This window comes from Ovis canadensis, chromosome 14 (assembly GCF_042477335.2).
Source record: "Ovis canadensis isolate MfBH-ARS-UI-01 breed Bighorn chromosome 14, ARS-UI_OviCan_v2, whole genome shotgun sequence".
Lineage (NCBI taxonomy): Eukaryota > Metazoa > Chordata > Mammalia > Artiodactyla > Bovidae > Ovis > Ovis canadensis.
This window is the reverse complement of record NC_091258.1, coordinates 66,383,916-66,407,267: the sequence shown is the minus strand read 5'-3', so window position 1 is coordinate 66,407,267 and position 23,352 is coordinate 66,383,916. Positions and strand designations below refer to the sequence as shown.

General features: G+C 61.8%; 3 protein-coding genes and 2 long non-coding RNA genes across 13 annotated transcripts; 3 read left to right on the top strand and 2 right to left on the bottom strand.

Moving 5' to 3' along the window:
- Positions 1-241: 241 nt before the first annotated feature.
- DMWD (DM1 locus, WD repeat containing) lies at positions 242-7,382 on the top strand. 2 transcript variants are annotated; one of them, XM_069549213.1, is made up of 5 exons: positions 242-877; positions 2,130-2,312; positions 4,335-5,603; positions 6,410-6,484; positions 6,829-7,382. In XM_069549213.1, the coding sequence occupies exons 1-5, from the start codon at positions 437-439 to the stop codon at positions 6,874-6,876; spliced, it is 2,016 nt and encodes a 671-aa protein (XP_069405314.1). In that variant the 5' UTR covers positions 242-436; the 3' UTR covers positions 6,877-7,382. The 2 variants fall into 2 exon arrangements, with proteins under 2 accessions (XP_069405314.1, XP_069405315.1); XM_069549214.1 differs by lacking the exon at positions 6,410-6,484.
- On the top strand, positions 7,354-18,245 carry DMPK (DM1 protein kinase). Of its 7 annotated transcripts, XM_069549221.1 has the most exons (17): positions 7,354-8,858; positions 9,557-9,581; positions 10,339-10,382; positions 10,954-11,040; positions 11,300-11,383; positions 11,475-11,570; positions 11,867-12,015; positions 12,144-12,237; positions 12,536-12,742; positions 12,824-13,087; positions 13,770-13,855; positions 15,175-15,283; positions 16,062-16,219; positions 16,308-16,405; positions 16,566-16,612; positions 16,935-17,020; positions 17,356-18,245. In XM_069549221.1, exons 1-17 carry the CDS (start codon positions 8,685-8,687, stop codon positions 17,513-17,515), a joined length of 1,968 nt encoding a protein of 655 aa, XP_069405322.1. In that variant the 5' UTR covers positions 7,354-8,684; the 3' UTR covers positions 17,516-18,245. The 7 variants fall into 7 exon arrangements, with proteins under 7 accessions (XP_069405322.1, XP_069405317.1, XP_069405319.1 ...); XM_069549216.1 differs by lacking the exons at positions 9,557-9,581; positions 10,339-10,382 and having other exon boundaries at positions 7,354-8,863; positions 10,949-11,040; positions 12,824-13,072; XM_069549218.1 differs by lacking the exons at positions 9,557-9,581; positions 10,339-10,382 and having other exon boundaries at positions 7,354-8,863; positions 10,949-11,040; positions 12,824-13,072; positions 16,931-17,020.
- Positions 10,787-14,747, bottom strand: LOC138418186 (uncharacterized). Its single transcript, XR_011248437.1, has 2 exons — positions 12,830-14,747; positions 10,787-12,717 (listed from the first exon to the last, which is right to left on the bottom strand). It is a non-coding gene; the product is annotated as an uncharacterized lncRNA (long non-coding RNA).
- LOC138418185 (uncharacterized) lies at positions 18,153-20,393 on the bottom strand. The gene is made up of 2 exons (XR_011248436.1): positions 19,145-20,393; positions 18,153-18,876 (listed from the first exon to the last, which is right to left on the bottom strand). It is a non-coding gene; the product is annotated as an uncharacterized lncRNA (long non-coding RNA).
- On the top strand, positions 18,731-23,236 carry SIX5 (SIX homeobox 5). Of its 2 annotated transcripts, none has more exons than XR_011248433.1 (3): positions 18,731-19,942; positions 20,845-21,706; positions 21,964-23,236. XR_011248433.1 is itself a non-coding variant. In XM_069549212.1 (3 exons), the coding sequence occupies exons 1-3, from the start codon at positions 19,137-19,139 to the stop codon at positions 22,575-22,577; spliced, it is 2,217 nt and encodes a 738-aa protein (XP_069405313.1). In that variant the 5' UTR covers positions 18,731-19,136; the 3' UTR covers positions 22,578-23,236. The 2 variants fall into 2 exon arrangements, 1 of the variants encoding a protein (XP_069405313.1); XM_069549212.1 differs by having other exon boundaries at positions 20,910-21,706.
- Positions 23,237-23,352: the final 116 nt, after the last annotated feature.

Below are 23,352 nucleotides of genomic sequence, written 5' to 3'. Positions count from 1 at the left end.
TCTTCAGGAGACATTAGGGTCACCTGAAGTCATTTCTGTGACGTCATGGGAAGGACAAGTTGTGGGCGAGGCCTTCTCTTGCGGGTACTCCCGTTGCTAGGCAAACGGTTCCCAGGGTGCCGTTGCTAGGGACTATGGCTCTTTTATGGACACGCCTCTTTCCCTGAGGGCCCCGCCCCCACAGCCAACCACTAGATGGTCGCAGGCACTAAGGCCGCGCCCACCTTGTAGCCCCGCCTTCAGACCCAGAACCGTTACGGGAGCGACGGCTGGAGGTCGTCCCGCCTCCCTACCCTGTTGCCAATCGAAAAGGCGTTGCCCGGGCGACGACCCCACCTCTTCCGGTGCGGACCCCGGCTTCCGGCAGGGGGCCCGGCGGCGGGCGGCGGTCCGGCAGCAGCGGGGTCCGGGGCTGGGGTTGGGGGGGGCGCCCAAGATGGCGGCGGGCGGCGCGGAGGGCGGCTCTGGCCCCGGCGCCGCCATGGGGGATTGTGCGGAAATCAAGTCGCAGTTCCGCACCCGCGAGGGCTTCTACAAGCTGCTCCCCGGCGACGGCGCCGCCCGCAGATCGGGTCCGGCTTCCGCCCAGACCCCGGCGCCGCCCCAGCCGCCGCAGCCTCAGCCCGGCCCTGCCTCTGCCTCGGGCCCCGGCGCCGCGGGCCCCGCTCCGTCCCCTCCGCCTGCAGGCCCCGGGCCCGGGCCCGCGCTGCCTGCTGTGCGCCTAAGCCTCGTGCGTCTCGGGGAGCCCGACGGCGCCGGGGCCGGGGAGCCGCCCGCCACGCCCGCGGGGCTGGGCGCCGGGGGAGACCGCGTCTGCTTCAACTTGGGCCGCGAGCTCTATTTCTACCCGGGCTGCTGTCGCCGTGGGAGCCAACGGGTGAGCGGCCTGCACCTTGGGGCCCTGGGTGCAGGCTGAGAGGATGGGGACCCCTGAGGTGATTCACAAGTGACAGGAGGGTACCTGAATGACAGAGGGCCCGGAGACAAGCATCCTGGATGTGATGCAAGTCCTAGGGGGAAAGGGTTCTTGGAGGTGATGCAGGGTTCTAAAAGGTGAGTGGAGGCCCCCTGAGTGCTGACCATCCTGGAGGTGGTGGGAGGCCTTGAGATCACGTGAGATCCCCAGGTTATGCTTGGGGCTTCTGGGATAGTGACTGTTGTGGAGGTGATGGAGAATTCGAGATGGTTGTGGGGTCCTCCAGGGTTCTGGCTGGCAGGCATTTTGCAGGTGTTAGGAATTGGAGGCTCATAAGTGATACCCAGGGATATTGCATTCTGGGGTTGTCCGGGGGACTTAGGGAGCCCAGAGATAAGGAGGATTCTAGAAGTGACTGGGGCTTAGAGGTAATAGGGATCATGAAGGTGAATGGGACTCTAGAGAAAATTGGGGTTCTGGAGATTAATGACAGTGCTGGAGGAAATGAGAATCTTGGAGCTGATGGGAAATATGGAGGTGATATCCTCAGGTATGACAGGTGTCTCTAAAGTGATGTCGGTCCTAGAGGACGTGAGACCCTTGGAGTAAATGGTGGCCTCCGGAAGTGTTGGGGATCCTGAGAGTTCAGAGGTGATGAAGGCACCTAAAATTTGGGGGGACTGTGAGATTTAATGGGTTCCTGAACTGTGTGATGAGAATTCTGAGATTTAGGAACTCCAGAGTGAAGAGACTCTTGGAACATTGGGCTTTAGCATTCTGGGGATTGGGTGATCCTGAGTTTTGGTGGTTTTGGAATGTTGTGGTGCTAAGACCTAGGGGTGTTGCTGAAATTATGGAGGAGGACAAGAAAGGTATAAAAGCTCAGGAACTGTGGGGACCCTGCACTGAAGCTGTAGGCAAGAGTCCCTGAAGTTGGGTGGGGAGGGGCGTCCAGCCTGGGGAAGGAGGCACTTAGTGGCCTCATGTGGTGGCAGCAGGGGAGCCTTCCTGCCTGGCGCTCTCTTCTGTTTGTGTTTTGGGTCGTCCTTCCTGTCTGTGGTTTCCCCTTTCCTCCTCATTTACCCATCCACCTACCCACTTCCCTCAGGGCTTTAGCCCTGCTTCCTCTTAGTGGTTTTTCCCCCAACCTCAACAGCCTCTTCCTTCCTGTCAGTGGTAGAAGCCATTAACTCGTTTTCTCCCACCACTCAAGTCCATTGACCTCAACAAGCCAATTGACAAGCGGATCTATAAGGGCACTCAGCCCACCTGCCATGACTTCAACCAGTTCACTGCTGCCACGGAGACCATCTCCCTGCTGGTGGGCTTTTCAGCTGGCCAAGTCCAGTACCTGGATCTCATCAAGAAGGACACCAGCAAACTATTCAATGAGGAGGTGATTATGGGGCCCCATGGCTCACAACTCCTTCCCGCCCCACCCGCCCGCAGGCTGTTTGTGTGAGACTACAGCTGCCTGGGGAGCAGTGTCGGCCTGAGTGGGGGCAGAGTGAGGGAGAGATGGGGGAGGACTGACAGATACGTTGGGGGGGCGGACAGCAGTTACTCTGATGACAGCCAGCGATGACAGGTGCACCTCTGGTGCCCAGGCCCTGTGCGGTGTTAGCTCTATGCTGGACACATTACTCCTGGCATTTTCATCAACCAATAGGTTAGGATTGTGAGACCCATTCTGCAAATTAGAAAACTGAGGCTGGTCACTGGTTGGGATTTGTTTGAAGCCAGAGCCCTTGCTCTTCAAATTCTGGACTACATCATCTACTCACTGTGTGGCTTTGGGAAGGTGCCTGTTCCTGAGCCTCAGTTTTCCTCCACTGCAAAGTGGGATTCCTGTCCCTACCTCACAGGACTGTTGTAAAATCACATGTGGAGATTGCTCAGTCCTGGCGTAAGGGGAAATGTCAGCGGAGGAGTTTATCTGTGTCCAGAACTACTCTTGTCCTCTCTTTCTCCTGTGTTCAGAGAGGGTGTCCCAAATGTACAGAAAGCATGAATGGCAGAGGAAAGTGAGTTGAACGGGGAATGGATTAAAAATGGACTAGTTTATCCATTCACAAAATATTAACTGAGCATTCTCGTTCATTGCCAGACTTTGCTCTAAGCACTGGGAGTATTATATCTCAGTGAACAAAACAGAGGGCCCTCTGTTTGTGGAGCTTTCATCTCGCTGGCAGAGACAGATAGTTATCAACTACCTAAGTATGCCGTGTGTCAGCAAGTTGTGGATGAAAATCCAGCAGGGGAGGCGAATGGGGAGTGCTTGGTGAGGTTAGGAAAGGTCTCGCTGGAAGGTGACAGGGAAATAAAGGGCCTGAAGGAGGCAGGAGAAGTTACTGGGGAGAAGGACGTTCTGCATAGAGGGAACAGCTAGCACAGATGCCCAAAGCAGGAGAGCAGAAAGGCTGGGTGACCAGAGCAGTGTTGAGGGGGAGGGTAATAGAGGAGTTCTCAGAAACAACTCGGAAGGGAGAGGAGATGGAGGGTCTGGAAGGTCATGAACGCTTGCCACCTGGGTTCACCTGAGTTATAGAAAGCAGAAACGATTTGATTTCTAAATTCTCCAGAGAATGCAGAATGGGAATCCACTTAGATAGGTGGGAAAGAAGTTAATTTGTTACAGGCACTGGATGCCTAAGGGCTTTAAGACTTGGTTCTCTCCGGAGCCCTGCCTGATAAAGGCTGCCATGTGTGTTCAGAGTGGGAGAGAGTGCTAGGTTGCTGGCTTAGGTTTTAGTCGCATCTCTCTGGCAATGGTGTAGAGAAGAGACCTGGGCAGTGGTGGCCGGGAGGCCGGTTAGGCCATCACAAGCCTGATGAGGGCTGAGACCAGGGTGGTTGGATTCGGTGGCAGGGAGATGAGAACAGGTCCATTTCTGGGTGAATTTTGAAGCTCCAGCCCACAGGATTTCTTGCAGGTGTGGAAGAGAGTGCTGAGGACAAAAAGGAGCAGAGATGCTCAGTGGATAGGATGGGGGTTGTCATTGATGAGTCCAGGAACTACTTTCCAGGGCTCCTACCTGTGGAGCTCTGCGCTGTGGGGCCAGAACAATGAACCAAATAAGCAAAGGTCCCTTCCCTCAGGGGAGCTGATAGTCGGTGAATCAATTTCTTGCCTTAAGCATGACACGGTAAAGATGGTAGAGGGGCTTAGACAGAAGACAGTTGCTCTGGAATGCAGGACTGCCCTCCTGCCGAAGAAGGGACATTGAGACTCTACAGCGCCCCTCACACTGCCTTTCTCCCCCTGCCTTCCCGTGCTGGTGTCTGTCCTTTTCCCTCAGCCCCTCCTCTCCTGGGAGACCCAGGCTGGGGATGATGACTTTCTGCCGGGAACCAGGCTCAGGGGGAGGTGGGCCAGGGGAGGGTGGCCTTCTCCCAACTGCGCTCTCTCCCCTGGTAGCGGCTCATCGACAAGACCAAGGTGACGTATCTGAAGTGGCTGCCCGAGTCAGAGAGCCTGTTCCTGGCGTCCCACGCCAGCGGCCACCTGTACCTGTACAACGTCGGCCACCCATGCGCCTCGGCGCCGCCCCAGTATAGCCTGCTGAAGCAGGGCGAGGGCTTTGCCGTCTACGCCGCAAAGAGCAAGGCGCCCCGCAACCCGCTGGCCAAGTGGGCGGTGGGCGAGGGGCCCCTCAACGAGTTCGCCTTCTCGCCCGACGGCCGGCACCTGGCCTGCGTCAGCCAGGATGGCTGCCTGCGCGTCTTCCACTTCGACTCCATGCTCCTGCGGGGGCTCATGAAGAGCTACTTTGGGGGCCTTCTCTGCGTGTGCTGGAGCCCCGATGGGCGCTACGTTGTGACGGGGGGTGAAGATGACCTGGTCACCGTGTGGTCCTTCGCCGAGGGCCGCGTGGTGGCCCGGGGCCACGGCCACAAGTCCTGGGTCAACGCCGTGGCCTTCGACCCCTACACCACAAGGGCGGAGGAGGCGGCGGCCGCGGGCGCCGATGGGGAGCGGAGTGGCGAGGAGGAGGAGGAGCCGGAGGCTGGGAGCACAGGCTCCGGCGGGGGCGCCCCCCTGTCCCCGCTGCCCAAGGCTGGCTCCATCACCTACCGCTTCGGCTCGGCCGGCCAGGACACGCAGTTCTGCCTGTGGGACCTCACCGAAGACGTGCTTTACCCACACCCTCCCCTGGCCCGCACGCGCACCCTCCCCGGCACGCCCGGCACCACGCCGCCTACCGCCAGCGGCTCGAGGGGCGGCGAGCCGGGCCCCGGGCCCCTGCCCCGCTCACTATCCCGCTCCAACAGCCTTCCACACCCCGCGGGCAGCGGCAAGGCGGGCGGCCCGGGCACGGCGGCAGAGCCCGGCACGCCCTTCAGCATCGGCCGCTTCGCCACGCTCACGTTGCAGGAGCGGCGGGACCGCGGGGCCGAGAAAGAGCACAAGCGCTACCACAGTCTGGGCAACATCAGCCGGGGTGGCAGTGGGGGCGGGGGCGGCGGGGACAAGCCCAGCGGTCCCGCCCCCCGCAGCCGGCTGGACCCCGCCAAGGTGCTGGGCACCGCGCTTTGCCCGCGCATCCACGAGGTGCCGCTGCTGGAGCCGCTGGTGTGCAAGAAGATCGCCCAGGAGCGGCTCACGGTCCTCCTCTTCCTGGAGGACTGCATCATCACTGCCTGCCAGGAGGGTCTCATCTGCACCTGGGCCCGGCCGGGCAAGGCGGTGAGTCTCTCCTCGCCGGCCCACCAGGACCCAGGCGGAGGCGGGCCTTGGCAGAGGGCTTCGTTAGTGCACAGCTTCCGGCCCCCTGGGGTTCGGGGAAGCCATGGAAATCTTGTCCCAGAAAAAGGCTCCCCAGGTCTTAGAGTGGCTTCTAGAATGCTTGCCAGGCAACATCAGCAGCAGGTCAGGTAGGAGAAGCCTCTGGGAGTGGTGGAGACTGGGGCCAGCTATCTGAAGGGCAGTCAGTGGGCCCCGCATGGCCAGGTCTTACAGGAATGGTGAGATGTTTCTAACGCTGCAGGTCCAGCTCTATGGGCAAGACTAAGCCTGTGGGCCCCAGCTTCCAGCCTGGGTGTCAGACTCCTGGGATGCAAGCCCACGGCTGGAGGCGTGGGCTGTGGGATCCAGGCTCGGGGTTCCAGCTTGCACTTTGGCTCCCTGTGTGACCTCAAGTGAGGCACTGCCTCTTCCTATCCGTTCTCACCTCTGAGGAAAGGGATGCCTGAAGGTGGGTGGCGGGTGGATGTGCCCACCTCCTGGATTGGCTCTGGGGCGCAGAGAGGCCCCAGCGAGTGAAGTAGGGGCTTGGTGCTGTGTGACTTGGGAGCTGGGGTGTCAGGAGTCTCCTTGGGCTTTGGGCTCGAGGGCCAGGAGGCCAGATGGGAGGGCTGTGCCTTGGTTCCCTGGAAGAGTTTTAGAGTTGTAGGTTCCTGGATCCCTAGAGCTTAAAGCATAGTCTCTGAGGCAGGGGCATCGAGATTTGGGGAAGCTGGTGAGCCCTGAAAGAGACCCCTCTATCTCCCTAGTTCACAGACGAGGAGACCGAGGCCCAGACAGGGGAAGGAAGTTGGCCCAGGTCACCCAGCAAGTCAGTGGTAGAGGTAGGACTGTCCCTAAGTCCTTCCCCACCAGAATCTCAGGTTCCCCCCCCCCCAGGCAGAAGGGGACCCCAGTTCCCCCCTCCTCCCTTTTCCCCTACCCCTTCCCCATCCTCTCTGCTCAGGCTCAAATGAGGACTTTATTGTATAAAAGTTCCACTTGCTGGGACTGGGAAGCTAGCCGAGATTTAAGTTCCTGAGCCCAGAGCAGTGGCCTCTCTGATGGTGTTTGGGGTGGGTTCAAGGGCAAGGCCAGGGTAGCAGCAGCCTGGCTCCCTCCCCGCGGGACTGGTGAGAACCCCAGGTGGTCTCTAACCCTTGCCTGTCTCACCTCTCCTCTTCCCCAGGGCATCTCCTCCCAGCCAGGCAACTCCCCAAGCGGCACAGTGGTGTGAAGCCGTGGATGTCGGAGTCCCCCCACACCACACCCCCAGCCTCCTAGTGTAACCCTTCCCGCTGAACTCACAGATCAACGTATTAACGAGACTAACCATGACAGATGGACTGCTCCGGTCCCTCGCCCTGCACAGATTTGGGGGTAGATGGTCCCTTAGACTGGCCCAGACACGGGGGGGATGTAGTGGCCTGTGTGGCCTCCACCTCGTCCCCACCCACTGCCAAGTACAATGACCCCTTCCTTCAAGACATCAGTGTTAGCCTCCCTGTCCCCAGCATGTGACTGGTCACTCCTGGGGGAGAAACTGCCCCCCACAAGAGCCCCAGCTCTGCAGCGTGCCCCTCCGTCCGGTGCGCAGGGCAGGGGGTGGCCCACCCCTCCCCTGGCCCCAGCCCTGCCCTTGCTGTTCCTTGTGCTTTTGAAGAGTGTTAAATTATGGAAGCCCCTTGGGGGCCCTCCCTGTCCCCTGGGACCTCTTATTTATACTAAAGTTCCCTGTTTTCACCGAGTCTCTGTTCCCTTCCGCGGAGGTGTGGAGGGAGTGTGTGTGTGTTCAGTGCAGTCCTAGAATCAGTCCGCTTTATGCAGAGCAAGAGCTAGGCCCAGTCTCCCCCCAAACCCCCTTTCAATGGCAGGAAAAAGACTGGAGGAGGGCGGTGCCAGGGGCACAGAGCTGATGGGTCAGTTTCTGGCCGGCTGGGGGCAGGGCCCTTCAGATGGGGAGGATCCCTCAACCCCCCACCCTCCCGCCAAACTCTCAGAGGGAAGGGAGCTGCCAGGACCCCTTCAAGGTCTTCAGTGGGCGTTTTTAAAGTTGCCTTTTCAAAGTGTCCAAATCAGAAGTGACAGGGAGCCCCCGAGGTCCCCCGAGTGGCCTGCTGCCAGCACAAGCCTTGGGCTGCCGGCTCTGCCAGGGGGCCCGGCACCCAGGGCCGCCCAGAGACCACAGTTTCCTCTGGGAGGACTGTCCGCACTGGAAAGAACGACAGTCCCTCCTGGCGGCTCTCTGGAGCCACACGGAGTAGTGTCTTCCCGCTCCGCCCTTCACCCCCCGAAATGTTTGTTTCTAATCCTAGCCTGGGCAGGAATGTGGCTGTGCAGCCAGGGCCCAGGGAGCTATTTTGGGGGCTCCTTTGGCTCCCCCGGCTTTGGCCAGTGGGTCACCCCTGGTCCTGGCTGCTGAGGGCCTCCGTTCCCATTTCTCTCACCGCCCCTTCCCCACCTCCTGCCAAAAAAAAAAAAAAAAAGGCAGTGTAAAACAGAGGGCTTGAGGGCTAAATTTAAACCGTCCCAAAGTCTGAATCCTTGGCTGAGTCACCCGCAAAGCTGCCCTGGCCTCCCGCCCCCCCTTCCCAGGCCTCACCCCTTTTTCTCCCCTCCCAGCTCCACAGCTTGGGAGGGGTGTTGCCAGATCACTCTGAACCTCAATTGGTCCCCTCCGGGGAATGGGAGGGCTCATCTCTGGCATCGGTCACACCTGTGCCAGGTCTTTTCGGTGGGAGAGGGGGAGAGTTTGAGGGTTGAGATTCTCCACTGCCCCCCACCTCATTGCTGAGGCTTTCAGAGGAGCCCGGGGAGGCGGGAGTGGGGGGGCCCTGGCTTGTGAGGGGTTAAGGCCAGGAGGCTGGAGGGGGCTGGCCCGAGGGGTGGGGAGAAAGGGAGGAGGCCCTCGCAGCCAGCGGAGAGAAGTGGTCAGAGAGGCCCAGGGGACAGCCAGGGACAGGCAGACATGCGGCCGGGGCCCCCACAGGGCCCTTCAGGCCCCGTGACGGGAGGACCCTGAGCCCCAGGCCCGGGGAGGGGGCCATGGTGCTGCCTGCCCGACATGTCAGCCGAGGTGCGGCTGAGGCGGCTCCAGCAGCTGGTGCTGGACCCCGGCTTCCTGGGGCTGGAGCCCCTGCTCGACCTTCTCCTGGGCGTCCACCAGGAGCTGGGCGCCTCCGACCTGGCCCAGGACAAGTATGTGGCCGACTTCTTGGAGTGGGGTGAGTGCCCACCTTTCTGCAGGGGCTCCCCCTCCAACTCCCCACCCCTGGCCCAGGTTTGGGGATGGGGGCAGGGCAGAGGGAGGAGGTGGGTCTGGGCTGGTTGCTGGGGGCAGGATGGACATGGGGTGAGCCTCGCATTCAGGAGCCCAGTACTTGGGGCGATGTGTGCCTCCCCCTGCGCTCCACTGCGTAGGGCAGAGCAGGGTCAGCAGAGGCCCGGGTAGCCATGACTCAACCAAGACTTGGGAGCCGTGGTCAGCTGGGCTGGGCGCTGCCTTTTGTGGTCCCCTCCTGTACCCCCTCCCCGAGTCTAGGCCTAGGGACCTGCTGGGGAGCCCTGTCTCCTGGGGAACTCCCCACCACCACCACCAAAATGGGCTCCATGGCCCTCCACCCTGCCAGAGTGCAGGGGGAGCGGGAGAGACAGAACAGGGCAGCTGCCAGGGGTGCGGCCGACAGGCAGGTGTTCGGCGCCAGCCTCTCCAGCTGCCCCAACAGGTGCCCAGGCCCTGGGAGGGCGCGGTGACTCAGGCCCCAGGGAGAACCAGCTCTGCAGACAGGCATCACCCAGCACCCCCTGGTTGGAGGAGGAACAACCAGGGGTCTTCTGGGAGGGCCCACTTTCTCTGCAGGTTCCATGCTGCATGCCCCCACCCCCCCAAAGTCCCTTCTGGCTGAGTTCCCCTGGAGACAGGTCCGCAGGGAAAATGGTTTAGCCTCAGCCTCCTGCTTGTCTGCCCTCAGCCCTTCCTGGCCGGGGCTCTGGGGCGTCTCCGACATCTGCCATTCTGGCCCTCAGTAGCCTGCTCCTGGTCCTGGGGCCCTGGGTGTCCCTGTGTCCTCTCTGCTTTCTGCTCCCTCTCGTGTCCATCTCTTTCTGACCCAGGCCCTGCTTCTCTCCTTCCCATTTTGCAGACGGGAATGTGGAGGCCAAGTGCTTGACAACTTGGCCTCTGGGAGAACCTTCTCCCCAGCCCTTAGTAACTCTCTCAGCCTCCTTCTTGCTGCAGGATAAACTGAGACCTGAGGCGGGGACAGGAATCAGCACTCCTGTAAGGAGCGCTCCTTTTGTGGCCGGGCAGCATCCTGCGGCCCCTCCCCTGCCAGGCTGCCGGGGCGGGGGAGGGGGCCTGGGTTCCCGCTGCCTTAAAAGGGCTCAATGTCTTGGCTCTCTCCACCCTCCCCCATCCTGGGCCCCGGCTGCTGCTTCCCGGCAGGCCCACTCTCCCTGAACCCCAAACCCTCTCCGTAGTCCACAGTATCCTTCTCATCCTTAGCTGTACCCATCTCCCTCTCCCTCCTGCCTCGGAGGCTCCAAGCTTCTTCCAGGCCTCCTGTCCTCCTGCCTCAGTCTCCTGCCTCCACCCTCTGCCTGCTCTCTCCCAAACTGCCCCCTGCCACATTGCTGGCTCTAGGACCTTGGGCAGAGGACTTCACCTGTCTTGGGTCTTGGTTCCCCATCTGTAGATAAGGAGTGATAGTAAAACCTCCTCCTGGAGTTGAGAACACAGCACGCGTTTGGCCGCGTCTGCAGCACTGGTGCCCAGGCTGTAGATAGACCCACGCTGGCTTCGTCTCCCTCTCCTGTTCCTTCTCCTGGCCCCAACTCTAAACTCGGGATTTCCCAAAGTGTGGGCCACAAGCCACCTGTATCTGAGCCTAAGGTGCTGGATTAAATTGCAGGCTCTGGGCCATAACGCAAGACAGACTGAATGAGAGAGCGCCCTGGGGGTGGGCCAGGTCACTGGGAGTAGGGACTGATGCCCCAGGAGCTCTGTGAACTGGGCCTGTTTCTTCTCTCTCTCTTCATCACAGACTCCTTTCAGCAGACTTGTTACCTCAACCCGTTCATCCTGCACCTGGGAGAGCCCTCTGGCCTAATGTTCTGTCCCAGAAAGGGGTTCGCAGACAACACACCTCTCCATAGGAGGGCAGTTTAGGGCCCCCCAAACCTTACAAAACGTTTATGTGAAGACGGAGGCAGACAGCCCTAAGGGGAGAGGCAAGGACAGGGGACCGAGGGCGGGACTGCCTCGTCTCCAATGTCAGTCCATGTGATTCTGGTTCCCTGCACGCCTCCAGTGGAGCCCATCGCGGCGAGGCTTAAGGAGGTCCGACTGCAGAGGGATGACTTCGAGATTTTGAAGGTTATCGGACGCGGGGCGTTCAGCGAGGTGAGCCTGGAGCAGCCGAGGCAGCTCAGTGGGGCTGGAACCTGCCTTTTCCTACAGTGGGCGGGGGACGTAGTTCTGAGACGGGCCTGAGAAAGTGATGAATGACTGAGTTTAGAGCCTAAGGCAGGGCTTGAGGCCAGTGGGCGTGGCTTGTGGGGGCCGGGCCATGTCTGGGCCGGGTTACGGGGCGGAGTCCTATCCCCGCGCGTCCGGGAGTCTCCCGTCCACCTCCACCCCGTTATCCTGTTTGCGCCTTCAGGTGGCGGTGGTGAAGATGAAGCAGACGGGCCAGGTGTACGCTATGAAGATCATGAATAAGTGGGACATGCTGAAGAGAGGCGAGGTGAGGGCCGGGCTGTGTGGGTAGGGTACTGAGGATCCCCCCCTTGCGTCGCCCCCTTCCCTCGCCCGCTTCAGCTCCGGGTGTCCCGCAGGTGTCGTGCTTCCGCGAAGAGAGGGACGTGTTGGTGAACGGGGACCAGCGCTGGATCACGCAGCTGCACTTCGCCTTCCAGGACGAGAACTACCTGGTGAGCCCCAGGCCGGGTGACTGTGGGCTCCATACTCTGGACATCGGGGAAGGTCTTTGGGTTCTCTTTCTCCCTGACTTTCTTGGTGGGGAGTGAATTTCTGTCTAGTGACATCCTAGAGGAACGCGGATTGGGGGTAGGGGGTGTCTGTTTTGGCCTGGGAAATCTCTCGTGGCTGCGCCTGCGGGGTCTCTGCCCAGGGATGGGGCGTCTCTGGGAGTCTTTGTCCTGGGATGTCAGAGATCGGTGCCCAGTCAAGGTACCGGTACCGACCCCCATAACACGCCCCCTCCCAGTACCTTGTCATGGAGTACTACGTGGGCGGGGACCTGCTAACGCTGCTGAGCAAGTTTGGGGAGCGGATCCCGGCCGAGATGGCGCGCTTCTACCTGGCCGAGATTGTCATGGCCATAGACTCGGTGCACCGGCTGGGCTACGTGCACAGGTGGGCGCTGCCGGGGCCCAGGGGCGCGGGAATCGGAGAGCTGTGACCCTTAAGAGGGCGGGGGCCTGGTGAGACCACGGGAGAGAGGCTCGCGTATCCCCCTCCCCTTCCTTCTTCCCTCCGCGCAGGGACATCAAGCCGGACAACATCCTGCTGGACCGCTGCGGCCACATCCGCTTGGCCGACTTCGGCTCCTGCCTCAAGTTGAGGGCGGATGGAACGGTGAGCCGTGCGTCGGTCCTGGGGCAGCTCCGGCGACCAATAAGGGGTGGAGTCGGGGTGGAGAACGGAACCGGAGGTGCAGGGTGTGGGGCGGGCCTGAGGTGTGCAGGCCGAGCCAGCGTGAGGGCAGGACCAGATGTGGAGGGGAAAGAGGAGACCCAGGACTAAGCCTCCTTGTGGGGGCTCGGTGTTAGAACAGGCAGAAGGAGGGACTAAGCTGCAGGGTCGAGGTTAGGAGGAGGCGGAGTCAGAGGTAGGAGGGGCGGGGCCAAGCTCAGCTGTGGTCCTCTTGGCTCAGGTACGGTCGCTGGTGGCTGTGGGCACCCCGGACTACTTGTCTCCCGAGATCCTGCAGGCGGTGGGCGGCGGGCCGGGGACTGGCAGCTACGGGCCCGAGTGTGACTGGTGGGCGCTGGGCGTGTTCGCCTATGAAATGTTCTACGGGCAGACGCCCTTCTACGCCGACTCCACCGCCGAGACCTACGGCAAGATCGTGCATTACAGGGTGAGCACCGCCTGGGGAGCTCGTGATCTCTCTGCGAAGGCTCCCAGATAACAGTCCCTCTTCCCCGCCCCTTCCGAGCAGGAGCACCTCTCTCTCCCGCTGGCCGACGCAGGAGTCCCCGAGGAGGCTCGAGACCTCATCCAGCAGCTGCTGTGTCCTCCGGAGGTGCGCCTGGGCCGGAACGGAGCAGGAGATTTCCGGAAGCATCCTTTCTTCTTTGGCCTTGAATGGGACAGCCTCCGAGACAGCGTTCCCCCTTTCACGCCAGATTTCGAGGGTGCCACGGACACGTGCAACTTCGATATGGTGGAGGACGGGCTCACTGCCATGGTGAGCGGGGGCGGGGTAGGTACCTGCGACCCCAGCTCTGCAGAAGGTACCCCTCATACCTCCGCCATAACACTGAGGTTAGGAGAGTACCCTCCTCCTGGGGTCCTGAAATCACTGCTTCCCCAGAACCCCTGCTCTGTGGGGGCTGAGTACTAGGAAGCCAGCAGTGACCTAGACTCACAGTCCAGTGGGAGACCCAGACTTGTCCCTGACAGTGACGCCCCAGAGAGATCAGGGCTGAGACAGGCGGGGAGGTGCAGGGGGCACGCCTCCTGATGCAGCATGAAAGGTCCTGGAGGGCTTCCTGGAGGAGGGGGCTACGTGACCTGGAAGGATGAGAGGTGAGAAAGTACCATAGAGGAACCTCCCTCCCTTCCTTAGGCCTTCTCTCCCTCAGCTGTTGGTACAAGCTCCCCCAGGCTTGCTCTGTCTGACTGCCCTTGTGCTGGGCACTGCTGGGGACACTCATGGACCAGGTCCCTGCCCTCCTCTACGTACAGTCAGGAGAAGATATACCTTTACTGTGGCAAGTGCTCTGAAGGAAGCAGCAGGATGCAATGAAATGATGTGGAGTCCACTTTAGATAGACACAGGGCTGGGGTCGGGGGTGGTGGGAACTTAAGCCAACACTGGGAATGGGTGAGGGGCCAGCCCTGACAGCTGCTGCTCACCTCACACCTGTGTTTCTCTCGCCTAGGAGACGCTGTCAGACATGCAGGAAGGCATGCCACTGGGCGTCCACCTGCCTTTCGTGGGCTACTCCTACTCCTGCATGGCCCTCAGGTAAGCATGGCCCCTTTGCAGCCGGAGAGGAGTGGATGGGGGGGGAGCGGAAAGGTCCCCCCAAGAAGCCCTGGGGGGCTACTCCAGGTTATCACATGCTGCCCTGATGGCGCCCAGGAGACTTACAGGGTCAGTCTTGGAATCTTATCGTCTTGGGAAATAAGGACTTTTAGGAGTCCAGAGTTGTAACCTTAAACTCTCAGATCCTGAGAACTCTGAAATTTAGATTCAGTTGTAAAACCTGAGTCACAGACTTGGCCTTGCAGAATCTTCTCACTTTCCACTTTTCCATGTCTAGCGTACAGTCATGGGACCTCACAGTCTTAGAAAATTAGGAGTTTAGAATTGTTAAGTCAGTCTTAAAAGAACACAGACTCATTGAATTACATAACCACAAAGCCTTTTTAAAACATTGATTCTGCAAATAATATATTTGCCTATCACAAGTATATCAGAAAATACGAAGCCTGCCAGCAGCGGCGGTCCCTGGCTCACACACGCACACCTCCTTAACAACTGTGGGAACATGCTGTATTCTAACCCGTTCTGTTATTGGACAATGTACTGCAAATGCCATTTCTTATCATGAACAAACTACCACACAATCCTGACCTGCTGGGGAGTGCTCTCTCCACTGGACTGGCAGGACTTAGTCAACCAGCCTCTCTGTCCTGACCTAAGCTGGATGAACAGCCATAAATTGGTCTTGGCAAAGGTCTTTATCCTTGTCCAGGGTCATTGGGTCCTTGAGGCCCAGTTCCGTAAGAGGGACTGCTGGGTTGGAGGGAACATCACTTTTATTGCAATTTCATATTCCTTGGGAGGATCTGTCTTCCTCCCAGCACCTGGGTCTGAGGGGGTAGGCTGCTCTCTACTGTCAGTCTTGGGATCCTACACCCAATCTGAACACAACCTCTTTGGAGGTTGCCAGAGCCGGGCAGTGTGCCCCTCACTTCCATAGTCCCTAAGGAGAGAGGCCTGAGAAGGGGACATGGAGACGGAGGGGAAGGGAAGATCTTAGAACATGGGTGTCTTGACTCCAGGTTCCCAAAGAAGGGAAGCTCAGCTTCCAGGGACCTGAGGCCATGCCAGGGGCTGGCCTTTTCCTAACAAGAGGAGGACCTGTTCCCTTCCCCTCACCCCAGCCTGGCAATTTGTCCCCTTCACTCTGCCTCTCTCCCTCCTTAAACCTTGGAGACTTCAGGTCTGGCTGCCCCAGGGCACAGGCTAAGGTGTCCTGGCTCTAAACCCAGGGGATTAGCAGCCTCTGGGGTGAGGCCAGTTCATCCTCCCACCCCTCGGCTGCCTCCTCTCCCCAGGGATGATGAGATCCTGGGCTCCATGCCCATGGAACTGGAGGCCGAGCCATTGCCTGAGCCATTGCAAGAGCCCAGCCTGGAACCCACAGTGCCCCCACCAGAGGAAACGGTGAGTCCCTGGAGGAGCGTCAGTGAGGGACGAGAAGGGGAGGCCTTCAGGGATACCGTGTGCCATGGAGTGCTGGACCTCCTAGGAACTTCCTTCATAGAAAGGGATGGAAGACCAAGTAGAGACAAGGCTACTTCGGTCAGACGTGACCCTCACAAAGAAATTAGAACAGGTCACTGAGTTCTAATTTCTAATGCATGGAGGGGGACTCTCAAGGGAGGGGAAGCCCCGGAGAAGGAGGAGGACCACCCATGGGAGGAAAAGCAAAGAGAACCTTAAGAGTAAGGGCTCTGAGGTGGGAACCAGCTGATTTGCTCTTAAATGTGAAAGGAGGGTAGTACGGCTGCACTGTTCCAGGAGAAAGGACCGTGAAGAATGAGGAGTGGGGTGGCTGAGGCCAGCCCAGGCACACCAGACAGGGCCTTTCAGTGTGGTGTGCCTCCTCCTGAGGGCTCTGAGGGACTGGAGAAAATCTGAGCAGAGGAGGGACCTGGTCAAGTTGAGCAGTGTTATAGGAACATCCCTTTGGTTTTGGTGTGGATGGTGGATGGGAGGAGAACAGAGTAAAGGCTGGAGATGAGTAGAGGCTGGAGATGAGTAGATGAGTAGGACTGGGCTGGCATTAGCCCTCCAAAGGAGGTTGTCTGGATCATTGTGGAGCTGTGGAGATTCCAGAAGGATCTAGGGGGTGCAGGAATAGAGGTCGAGGGAGGATCCTAGTCCTGCCTTGAATGCTCCCCAGGCCTCAGGCCGCCCTAAGCCCCGTTTCCATACCCAGGCTGAAGTGGCAGTTCCGGAGACCATTCAGGAGGCGGTGGCAGAGCCGGAGGTGACGCTGCGGGAGCTCCAGGAGGCCCTGGAGGAGGAGGTGCTGACCCGGCAGAGCCTGAGCCAGGAGCTAGCGGCCATCCATAAGGCCAACCAGAACTTCGCCAGGTCGGGGTCAGGGCCCTGGGGCAGTCACCATCTTTAGCAGCCTCTCAAGTCAGAGCCTCAAGGGCTCACGGTCCTCACCTCCCCGCAGTCAACTCCGCGAGGCCCAGGCTCGGAACCGTGACCTGGAGGCGCACGTCCGGCAGCTGCAGGAGAGGATGGAGTTGCTTCAGGCCGGGGGAGCTGCAGGCGAGTCCCTCACCTGCCCCCTTCCCTGAGGTGCCCGGGGGAGGTGGGCCCGCTGCAGGTGTACACACCTGGGGGAGGGCGAGGGGCCAGGCTGGGGCACGCCGCGCCACCGCCCTCCTCGTCCCTCCACGCGCCCTACGCCTCTCTCTTCTCCTTCCAGCTGTCACGGGGGTCCCCAGTCCCCGGGCTACGGATCCACCTTCCCATGTAAGACCCCTCTTTTTCCCCTGCGACAAGCCTGCTGCCCCTCTTTGCTGCCCCTGTCTCTGTCACCCCGTACCCCCGTCCAGATTTAGGGCCCCCCTCTCTCTGTGGTTGCAGTCAGTAGATATTCTCCATTCACCCCACATCGACCAGATCTCCCTCGTTTAGGCTTTTCACCATATCCCCATTCGGGATATCGCATTCGGGGTCTCCCTAGATAACCTCTCCGACCTCGACTCCCCTCGCTGTCTCTCGCCCCCCGCCGAGGGCGGCCGGGCCGAGCTGGGCTCAGATCGGGTCACCTGTCCCTTCTCTCTCCAGCTAGATGGCCCCCCGGCCGTGGCTCTGGGCCAATGCCCGCTGGTGGGGCCAGGCCCCATGCACCGCCGCCACCTGCTGCTCCCTGCCAGGGTACGTCCGGCTGCTCACGCCCGCCCGCCGCGCGCCCCCGCCCAGCTCCACGTACCCGAAGTCGCCTCTGCTTAGCAGCGCCTCTGCGGGGCTAGGCCAGCGGTGGGGAGGGAGGATTCTCGGGCAGCCAATCAACACAGGTCTCTAGGAAGCAGCCAATAATGAGTTCGGACAAGACTTAGGTTTGCGAGCCGGCCAACCAGAGCTACCCGCCCTGTGAGGGGGGCGGGGCGGGTGCCAGGGTTGTGGACCCCCTTAGGCGTAGGCGGGGCAAGTCCCGAGAGCCAATCAGAGGCTCGTATCGCTGGGTGCTGACCCTCGCTCTCTCCCTGCAGGTCCCTAGGCCTGACCTATCGGAGGCGCGTTCCTTGCTCCTGTTCGCCGCTGCTCTGGCTGTTGCCGCCGCCCTGGGCTGCATTGGGTTGGTGGCCTGCTCCGGCCATCTCGCCGCAGTCTGACCCCGCCCGGGAGCCGCCTTCTCCGCCTGAACCCTAGAACCCGAGCCTTTCCTACACTCGGGCTCCGCTGGAGGGTTGGGTGACCGAGGCAGGGCCCAGAAGCCCCTCCCATCGCCTCCCAGTTCACAACACTCCAAGCGTGGGTCTCCGCCCCAGCTTCAGCCCCGTGATCCGGGCCCGCCCCCTGGCGGCCGGGGAGGGAGGAGCCGGGGCAGCAGCTCCAGGGAGGCTTGTAGCGGGGAATGCTGCTGCTGCTGCTGCTGGGGGGATCGCAGACTTCTTCCGCCTGCCTAGCTGAGGCCCCCGATCTGGATGGGCAAGCTGCGACCTAGAGAAGGCAGCAGGGCCAGGGCTCATCTGTTTCTCACCCTCCAGGCACCCCCACCCACATCGGCTCGCAAACCACAAATCCTCCTTGTGCATGAGGCCCCGCCCCCTCAGGAAGGCTCTCCGCAGCGAAAGTCTAGCGCGAGCTCCGCCTGCTTTCTTGGGAATCTTTGTTTCTGACAGCCCCGCTTTTTCCGGGATTCTCGCGCCCTCCTTCTCACGTGCGCTGCTCTCGGAGCCCGCCGGCTCCGTCCGCCTCGGCAGTTTGGGTATTTATTGACCTTTCCTCTGACCCGCTGACAGGCTCCAGGACCCCAGCACCCTAATCCACGTTTTGGATGCACTGAGACCCCGACATTCCTCGATATTTATTGTCTTTCCCCACCTAGGACCCCCACCCCCGATCCTCGCGAATAAAAGGCCCTTCCGTCTGCCCCAAATTCTGAAATTCCTTGGGGTCTGCAGCTTGAGTCGAGGGCAAGAGGCTGCTCAGCGGGCCAATCGGAAGGCGAGCGGAGGCGGCCAATGGCCTGGCAGGAAGCTAGCGGGAGGCGAAGCAGACGAATCGGGTGGGGGTAGGGCTGAGGGGCGTGGCCTAGGCACCTGGCCAATAGGAGAAGACGAGCGGGCCCCTCGGAGGCACCGCCCATTGTCCAGCTGTGGCCCAGCTGTGCCATTCGACAGCGTTGAAGAGGCGGGCTGGACTGGCAGCTAGCGCAGCGGTCCTCGTACTACTGCGCCTGCGCGGGCCACGCTCATCCGTTTCTGAGACTTAAGCTCGAGAAAAGTTGCTGCAAACTTTCCAGCCCGTTTCCCCCGCCCCTTCTCCCAACCAGACCCGCCCCCCTGCGGAGCCGGGAATTCCGAGGGGTGGAGCGTGGGCCGAGATGGGGAGTGAGGGGGGCCTCCGGAGGACCCTGGAGACGGCGGCGTGCAGAAGCTTAGTCTCGGGGCAGAGGTGGCTTCGCGCCCTTAGCCCTCCAGGACGGCCCGTTACCTTCTCCGTTGTCCCGATGGGGAAACTGAGGCCCTGAACCAGAGGCACACGCGGGGGGAGGCAAAAAGCGCGGCCTGAGGCGGAGGGAAAACAAAGGGAGAATCACGGACAGACAGGGAGGGGGACGGGCACACACACAGACACTGGGACAGAGACCCTAGTAGAGAGCTGGGCCTGGCATCGGTATTGAGGAGGGGAGACGCGGGTACGCGGGAGAAGATCGGGAAGCACGAAGTGGGGGGTGGGGTGGGGAGGGGAGACGGGCGGGGGAGGGGGCTGGGGAAAGCCCGAGGGAGGAGGAGAAGGAGGGAGGAACTTCCCAAAGTTGCAAAACATGGCTACCTTGCCTGCGGAGCCGAGCGCGAGGCCGGCGGCCGGGGGGGAGGCAGTGGTAGCGGCGGCGGCGGCGACCGAAGAGGAGGAGGAGGAAGCGCGCCAGCTCCTGCAGACTTTGCAGGCGGCCGAGGGTGAGGCGGCGGCGGCGGCCGGGGCCGGGGCGGGCGAAACGGCGGTGAAAGTGGAGGGCCCCGGATCCCCAGGCGTCCCCGGGTCGCCCCCCGAGGCCGCTGCCGAGCCGCCCACGGGGCTCCGCTTCTCGCCGGAGCAGGTGGCGTGCGTGTGCGAGGCGCTGCTACAGGCGGGCCACGCCGGCCGCTTGAGCCGCTTCCTGGGCGCACTGCCTCCGGCCGAGCGCCTACGTGGCAGCGATCCTGTGCTGCGCGCTCGGGCCCTGGTTGCCTTCCAGCGAGGCGAGTACGCCGAGCTCTACCGGCTGCTCGAGAGCCGCCCCTTCCCCGCCGCCCACCACGCCTTCCTTCAGGACCTCTACCTGCGCGCGCGCTACCACGAGGCCGAGCGGGCCCGCGGCCGCGCGTTGGGCGCAGTGGACAAGTACCGTCTGCGCAAGAAATTCCCGCTGCCCAAGACCATCTGGGACGGCGAGGAGACCGTCTACTGCTTCAAGGAGCGCTCCCGCGCCGCGCTGAAGGCCTGCTATCGCGGCAACCGCTACCCCACGCCGGACGAGAAGCGCCGCTTGGCCACGCTCACCGGCCTCTCGCTCACGCAAGTCAGCAACTGGTTCAAGAACCGACGACAGCGCGACCGGACCGGGGGCGGCGGCGGCGCGCCCTGCAAGAGGTGAGGGGCCCGGGGCGGCGCCAGTCCGGCTTTCCCGGGGACGTACCCCGCTCTCGCAGACCCGTTGTCCTCGGACACCCCCCCCCCCCCGCGCCCCGCTCACACCCTCAGGCGCCGGCCGAGCGCGAGGAATCCGCGTGGATTAACTAGGCACTCGCCCTGTCCTCCACCCTAACACCGCTACTCTCGCAGAGGCTGGGGAGACCGCCTCCCTCTATTCCACTCAAGGCTCCGTCTCAGATCCCATCCGCGCCCGCGGCTAGGCTTGGGGGCGGCAGTGAGAAAAAGGGGCTGCGGGAAAGGAGAGGCCTTTGTCCTCGCTCCTGGGCGTAGGGGCTTCTTCAGACCCCTTCGCAGCCAGTACCTCCCTGACCGCGGCTGTCTCATCGTCTCTCCCGCCCCCCCCCAGGGCCCAGACAGCGTGGTCCGTCGTCTGTCTTTGTTGTGAAACGTGAACCTTCCCCAGCTCCGGTTTCCCTGTAACCCAAGCCCTTCCCCTCCCACCCTGCGCGCCGGCCTCTCGCTCCTTCTTCGACGCCCGGGGGGAGGGGAAGGGGGGTTGGGCACCGGGAACTGAGCTGGCGACTCCCTCCTTAGTGTCTCCAAAGCCACTCGGCTGTTTTCAGGCAGACTCTGGAGACTTCGGGCAGCCCAGTTGCTCAGCCTCTCAGACCCTAAAGCCGAGGAGTTGAGAGAGGAGGGCCCCCTCTCACCCTCAGCGTTCAGCTTGAACCTTTGGGCAGTGGTATCAGGACCAGGCTTACAGAGACTCCTCCCTTGGGTCTCAGAGAGGAGGTTTCATTAACTCCCTGAAATTGCCCACAAAATTTTGGGCTGGGGGACATGGGAGGCAGTGGGCGGCTTGTGCTTTCTCCGAGCACTTTGCCTCTGGCTTCCGGCAGGAATGGGGCTGGCCCGTGGGGAAACACAGCATGAGTCCACCACTCACAATCCTCTCTCTGGCCAGCGAGTCTGATGGAAACCCCACTACTGAGGACGAGTCCAGCCGCAGTCCTGAAGACCTGGAGAGGGGGGCTGCTCCGACGGCTGCCGAGGGCCCAGCGCCAGGCTCCATATTCCTGGCCGGGGCCTCCCCTCCCGCACCCTGCCCTGCCTCCTCCTCCATCCTGGTGAATGGGAGCTTCCTGGCGGCCGGCAGCTCTCCAGCAGTGCTCCTCAATGGGAGCCCCGTCATCATCAACAGCCTGGCCCTGGGCGAGGCCTCCGGCCTGGGCCCCCTGCTGCTCACTGGGGGTGCCCCTGCTCCACAGCCCAGCCCCCAAGGACCCAGCGAAGGCAAGACCTCCCTGGTTCTGGACCCTCAGACTGGAGAGGTTCGACTGGAGGAGGCTCAGCCTGAAGCCCCGGAGACCAAGGGGGCTCAGGTGACTGCTTCAGGGCCCCCTGGAGAGGAGGTCCCGACGCCTCTGCCCCAGGTGGTGCCTGGCCCCCCTACGGCAGCCACCTTTCCACTGCCCCCAGGACCAGTGACTTCCATGGCTGCTCCCCAAGTGGTGCCGCTTTCCCCACCCCCTGGCTACCCTGCCGGCCTGGGTCCCACCTCCCCATTGTTGAACCTGCCCCAGGTGGTGCCCACCTCCCAGGTGGTGACCCTGCCCCAGGCCGTGGGGCCGTTGCAGCTGCTGGCAGCTGGGCCAGGCAGCCCAGTGAAGGTGGCTGGCGCCTCGGGCCCCGCCAATGTGCACTTGATAAACTCCGGTGTGGGTGTGACTGCGCTGCAGCTGCCTTCGGCCACTACCCCAGGTAACCCCTTCTGGTGGCTGGGTGGGGGGTGCACTTGTTTGGGAGAGGGGAGTGTTGTTGGTGGGCTTCCTGGGACTGCAGTGGGGGGAGGGGAGCTCTTCCTTGGCAGGTCCCAGACCCTCCTGAGGCTCAGGCCAGGAAGACTTGGCCTCACCCTCACCCTGAAGGGGCTCCTTCTGCCTCTGGTTAATCCCCGTGCCCACCCTCCAGCGGCTTCATCCTCACCTGGGCTCCTCGGCTCCCCCCTCTCCCCACAGGAAACTTCCTGCTGGCCAACTCCGTGTCTGGCAGCCCCATCGTGACAGGTGTGGCCGTGCAGCAGGGCAAGATCATCCTCACCGCCACTTTCCCCACCAGCATGCTGGTCTCCCAGGTTCTGCCGCCCGCCCCCAGCCTGGCCCTGCCCCTGAAGCCGGACACAGCCATCTCGGTGCCCGAAGGAGCCCTCCCGGTGGCCACCAGCCCTGCTCTTCCGGAGGCCCATGCCTTAGGCGCGCTTCCTGTGCAGCAGCCATCCCAGCCGCCCCCCACCCCCACCCCCGCCCCAAGTCTGCCCTTCTCCCCAGACTCCTCTGGCCTCCTGCCCGGTTTCCCGGCGCCCCCGACTGAGGGGCTGCTGCTATCGCCCGCAGCCGTGCCCATCTGGCCAGCCGGGCTAGAACTGAGCGCCGGCACTGAGGGGCTGCTAGAGGAAGAGAAGGGGCTGGGAACACAGGCCCCCCACACCGTGCTGAGGCTGCCGGACCCTGACCCCGAGGGGCTGCTCCTGGGGGCCACCGCAGGGGGTGAGGTGGACGAGGGGCTGGAAGCCGAGACCAAGGTCCTGACGCAGCTACAGTCAGTGCCTGTGGAAGAGCCCTTGGAACTGTGACCCGCCGGCCCCCAGGCCTCCCCTGACAATGGTGCTCGAAATCCAGGCCGGGAGGAGGGGGCCCTCTCATAAACACAGCGGCTGCCTTCTACCCACACACACTACACCCTCCCTGGCCAGGTGCTCAACCTCTCCGTGCCCTGGAGGTCCACTCCTCAGACAGGATGCTGCCTCTGTTACAGCCCTCTCCTTGGTCTACATGGGGAGATTTGGGGGTCCTGACTTGGGGGCTCTGCCCCACCTCGACCTGGTACTAGCTGTGAGCTGAAAGCCCTGCCAAATGACTGAATTTCCCCTGCCCCCTACCCCCAGCCCTCTCCCTATCACTCCCTGAAACACTATTAATAGCTCCACCGATGTCCAGCATTCTCAGAACTGCTTGGAATCCAGGGTGGAGGACGGGCAGTCCTGTGCCTAGAGACTCATGGACCCTCCCAGCTGGGCCCTTCCTGCCCACATGTATGGGGGGTGTGGGCCGGGGTCCTCGGTTAGCACCTCCTGGACTAGAACCCCTGGTACTTTGTCCAGCCCCAGACCAAAGATACCCGACCACTGGGGCAACCCTGACCCCTATGTCTAGTTTGTATCCTAAATCTTTATTTTTCTAGGACGTGTTATGCCTTCATTTCCATTAAAATAAACAGACAACTAGAACCTTCCAGGGGTGTGGGTTACCTTCCAACAACTTGCCCAAGGAAAAGTACAGAGAGCACACTTTGAGTTTCTGGCTTTGTGATCCATGCTCCCTGAGCGGGGACAGGACTGAAGGTCAGAT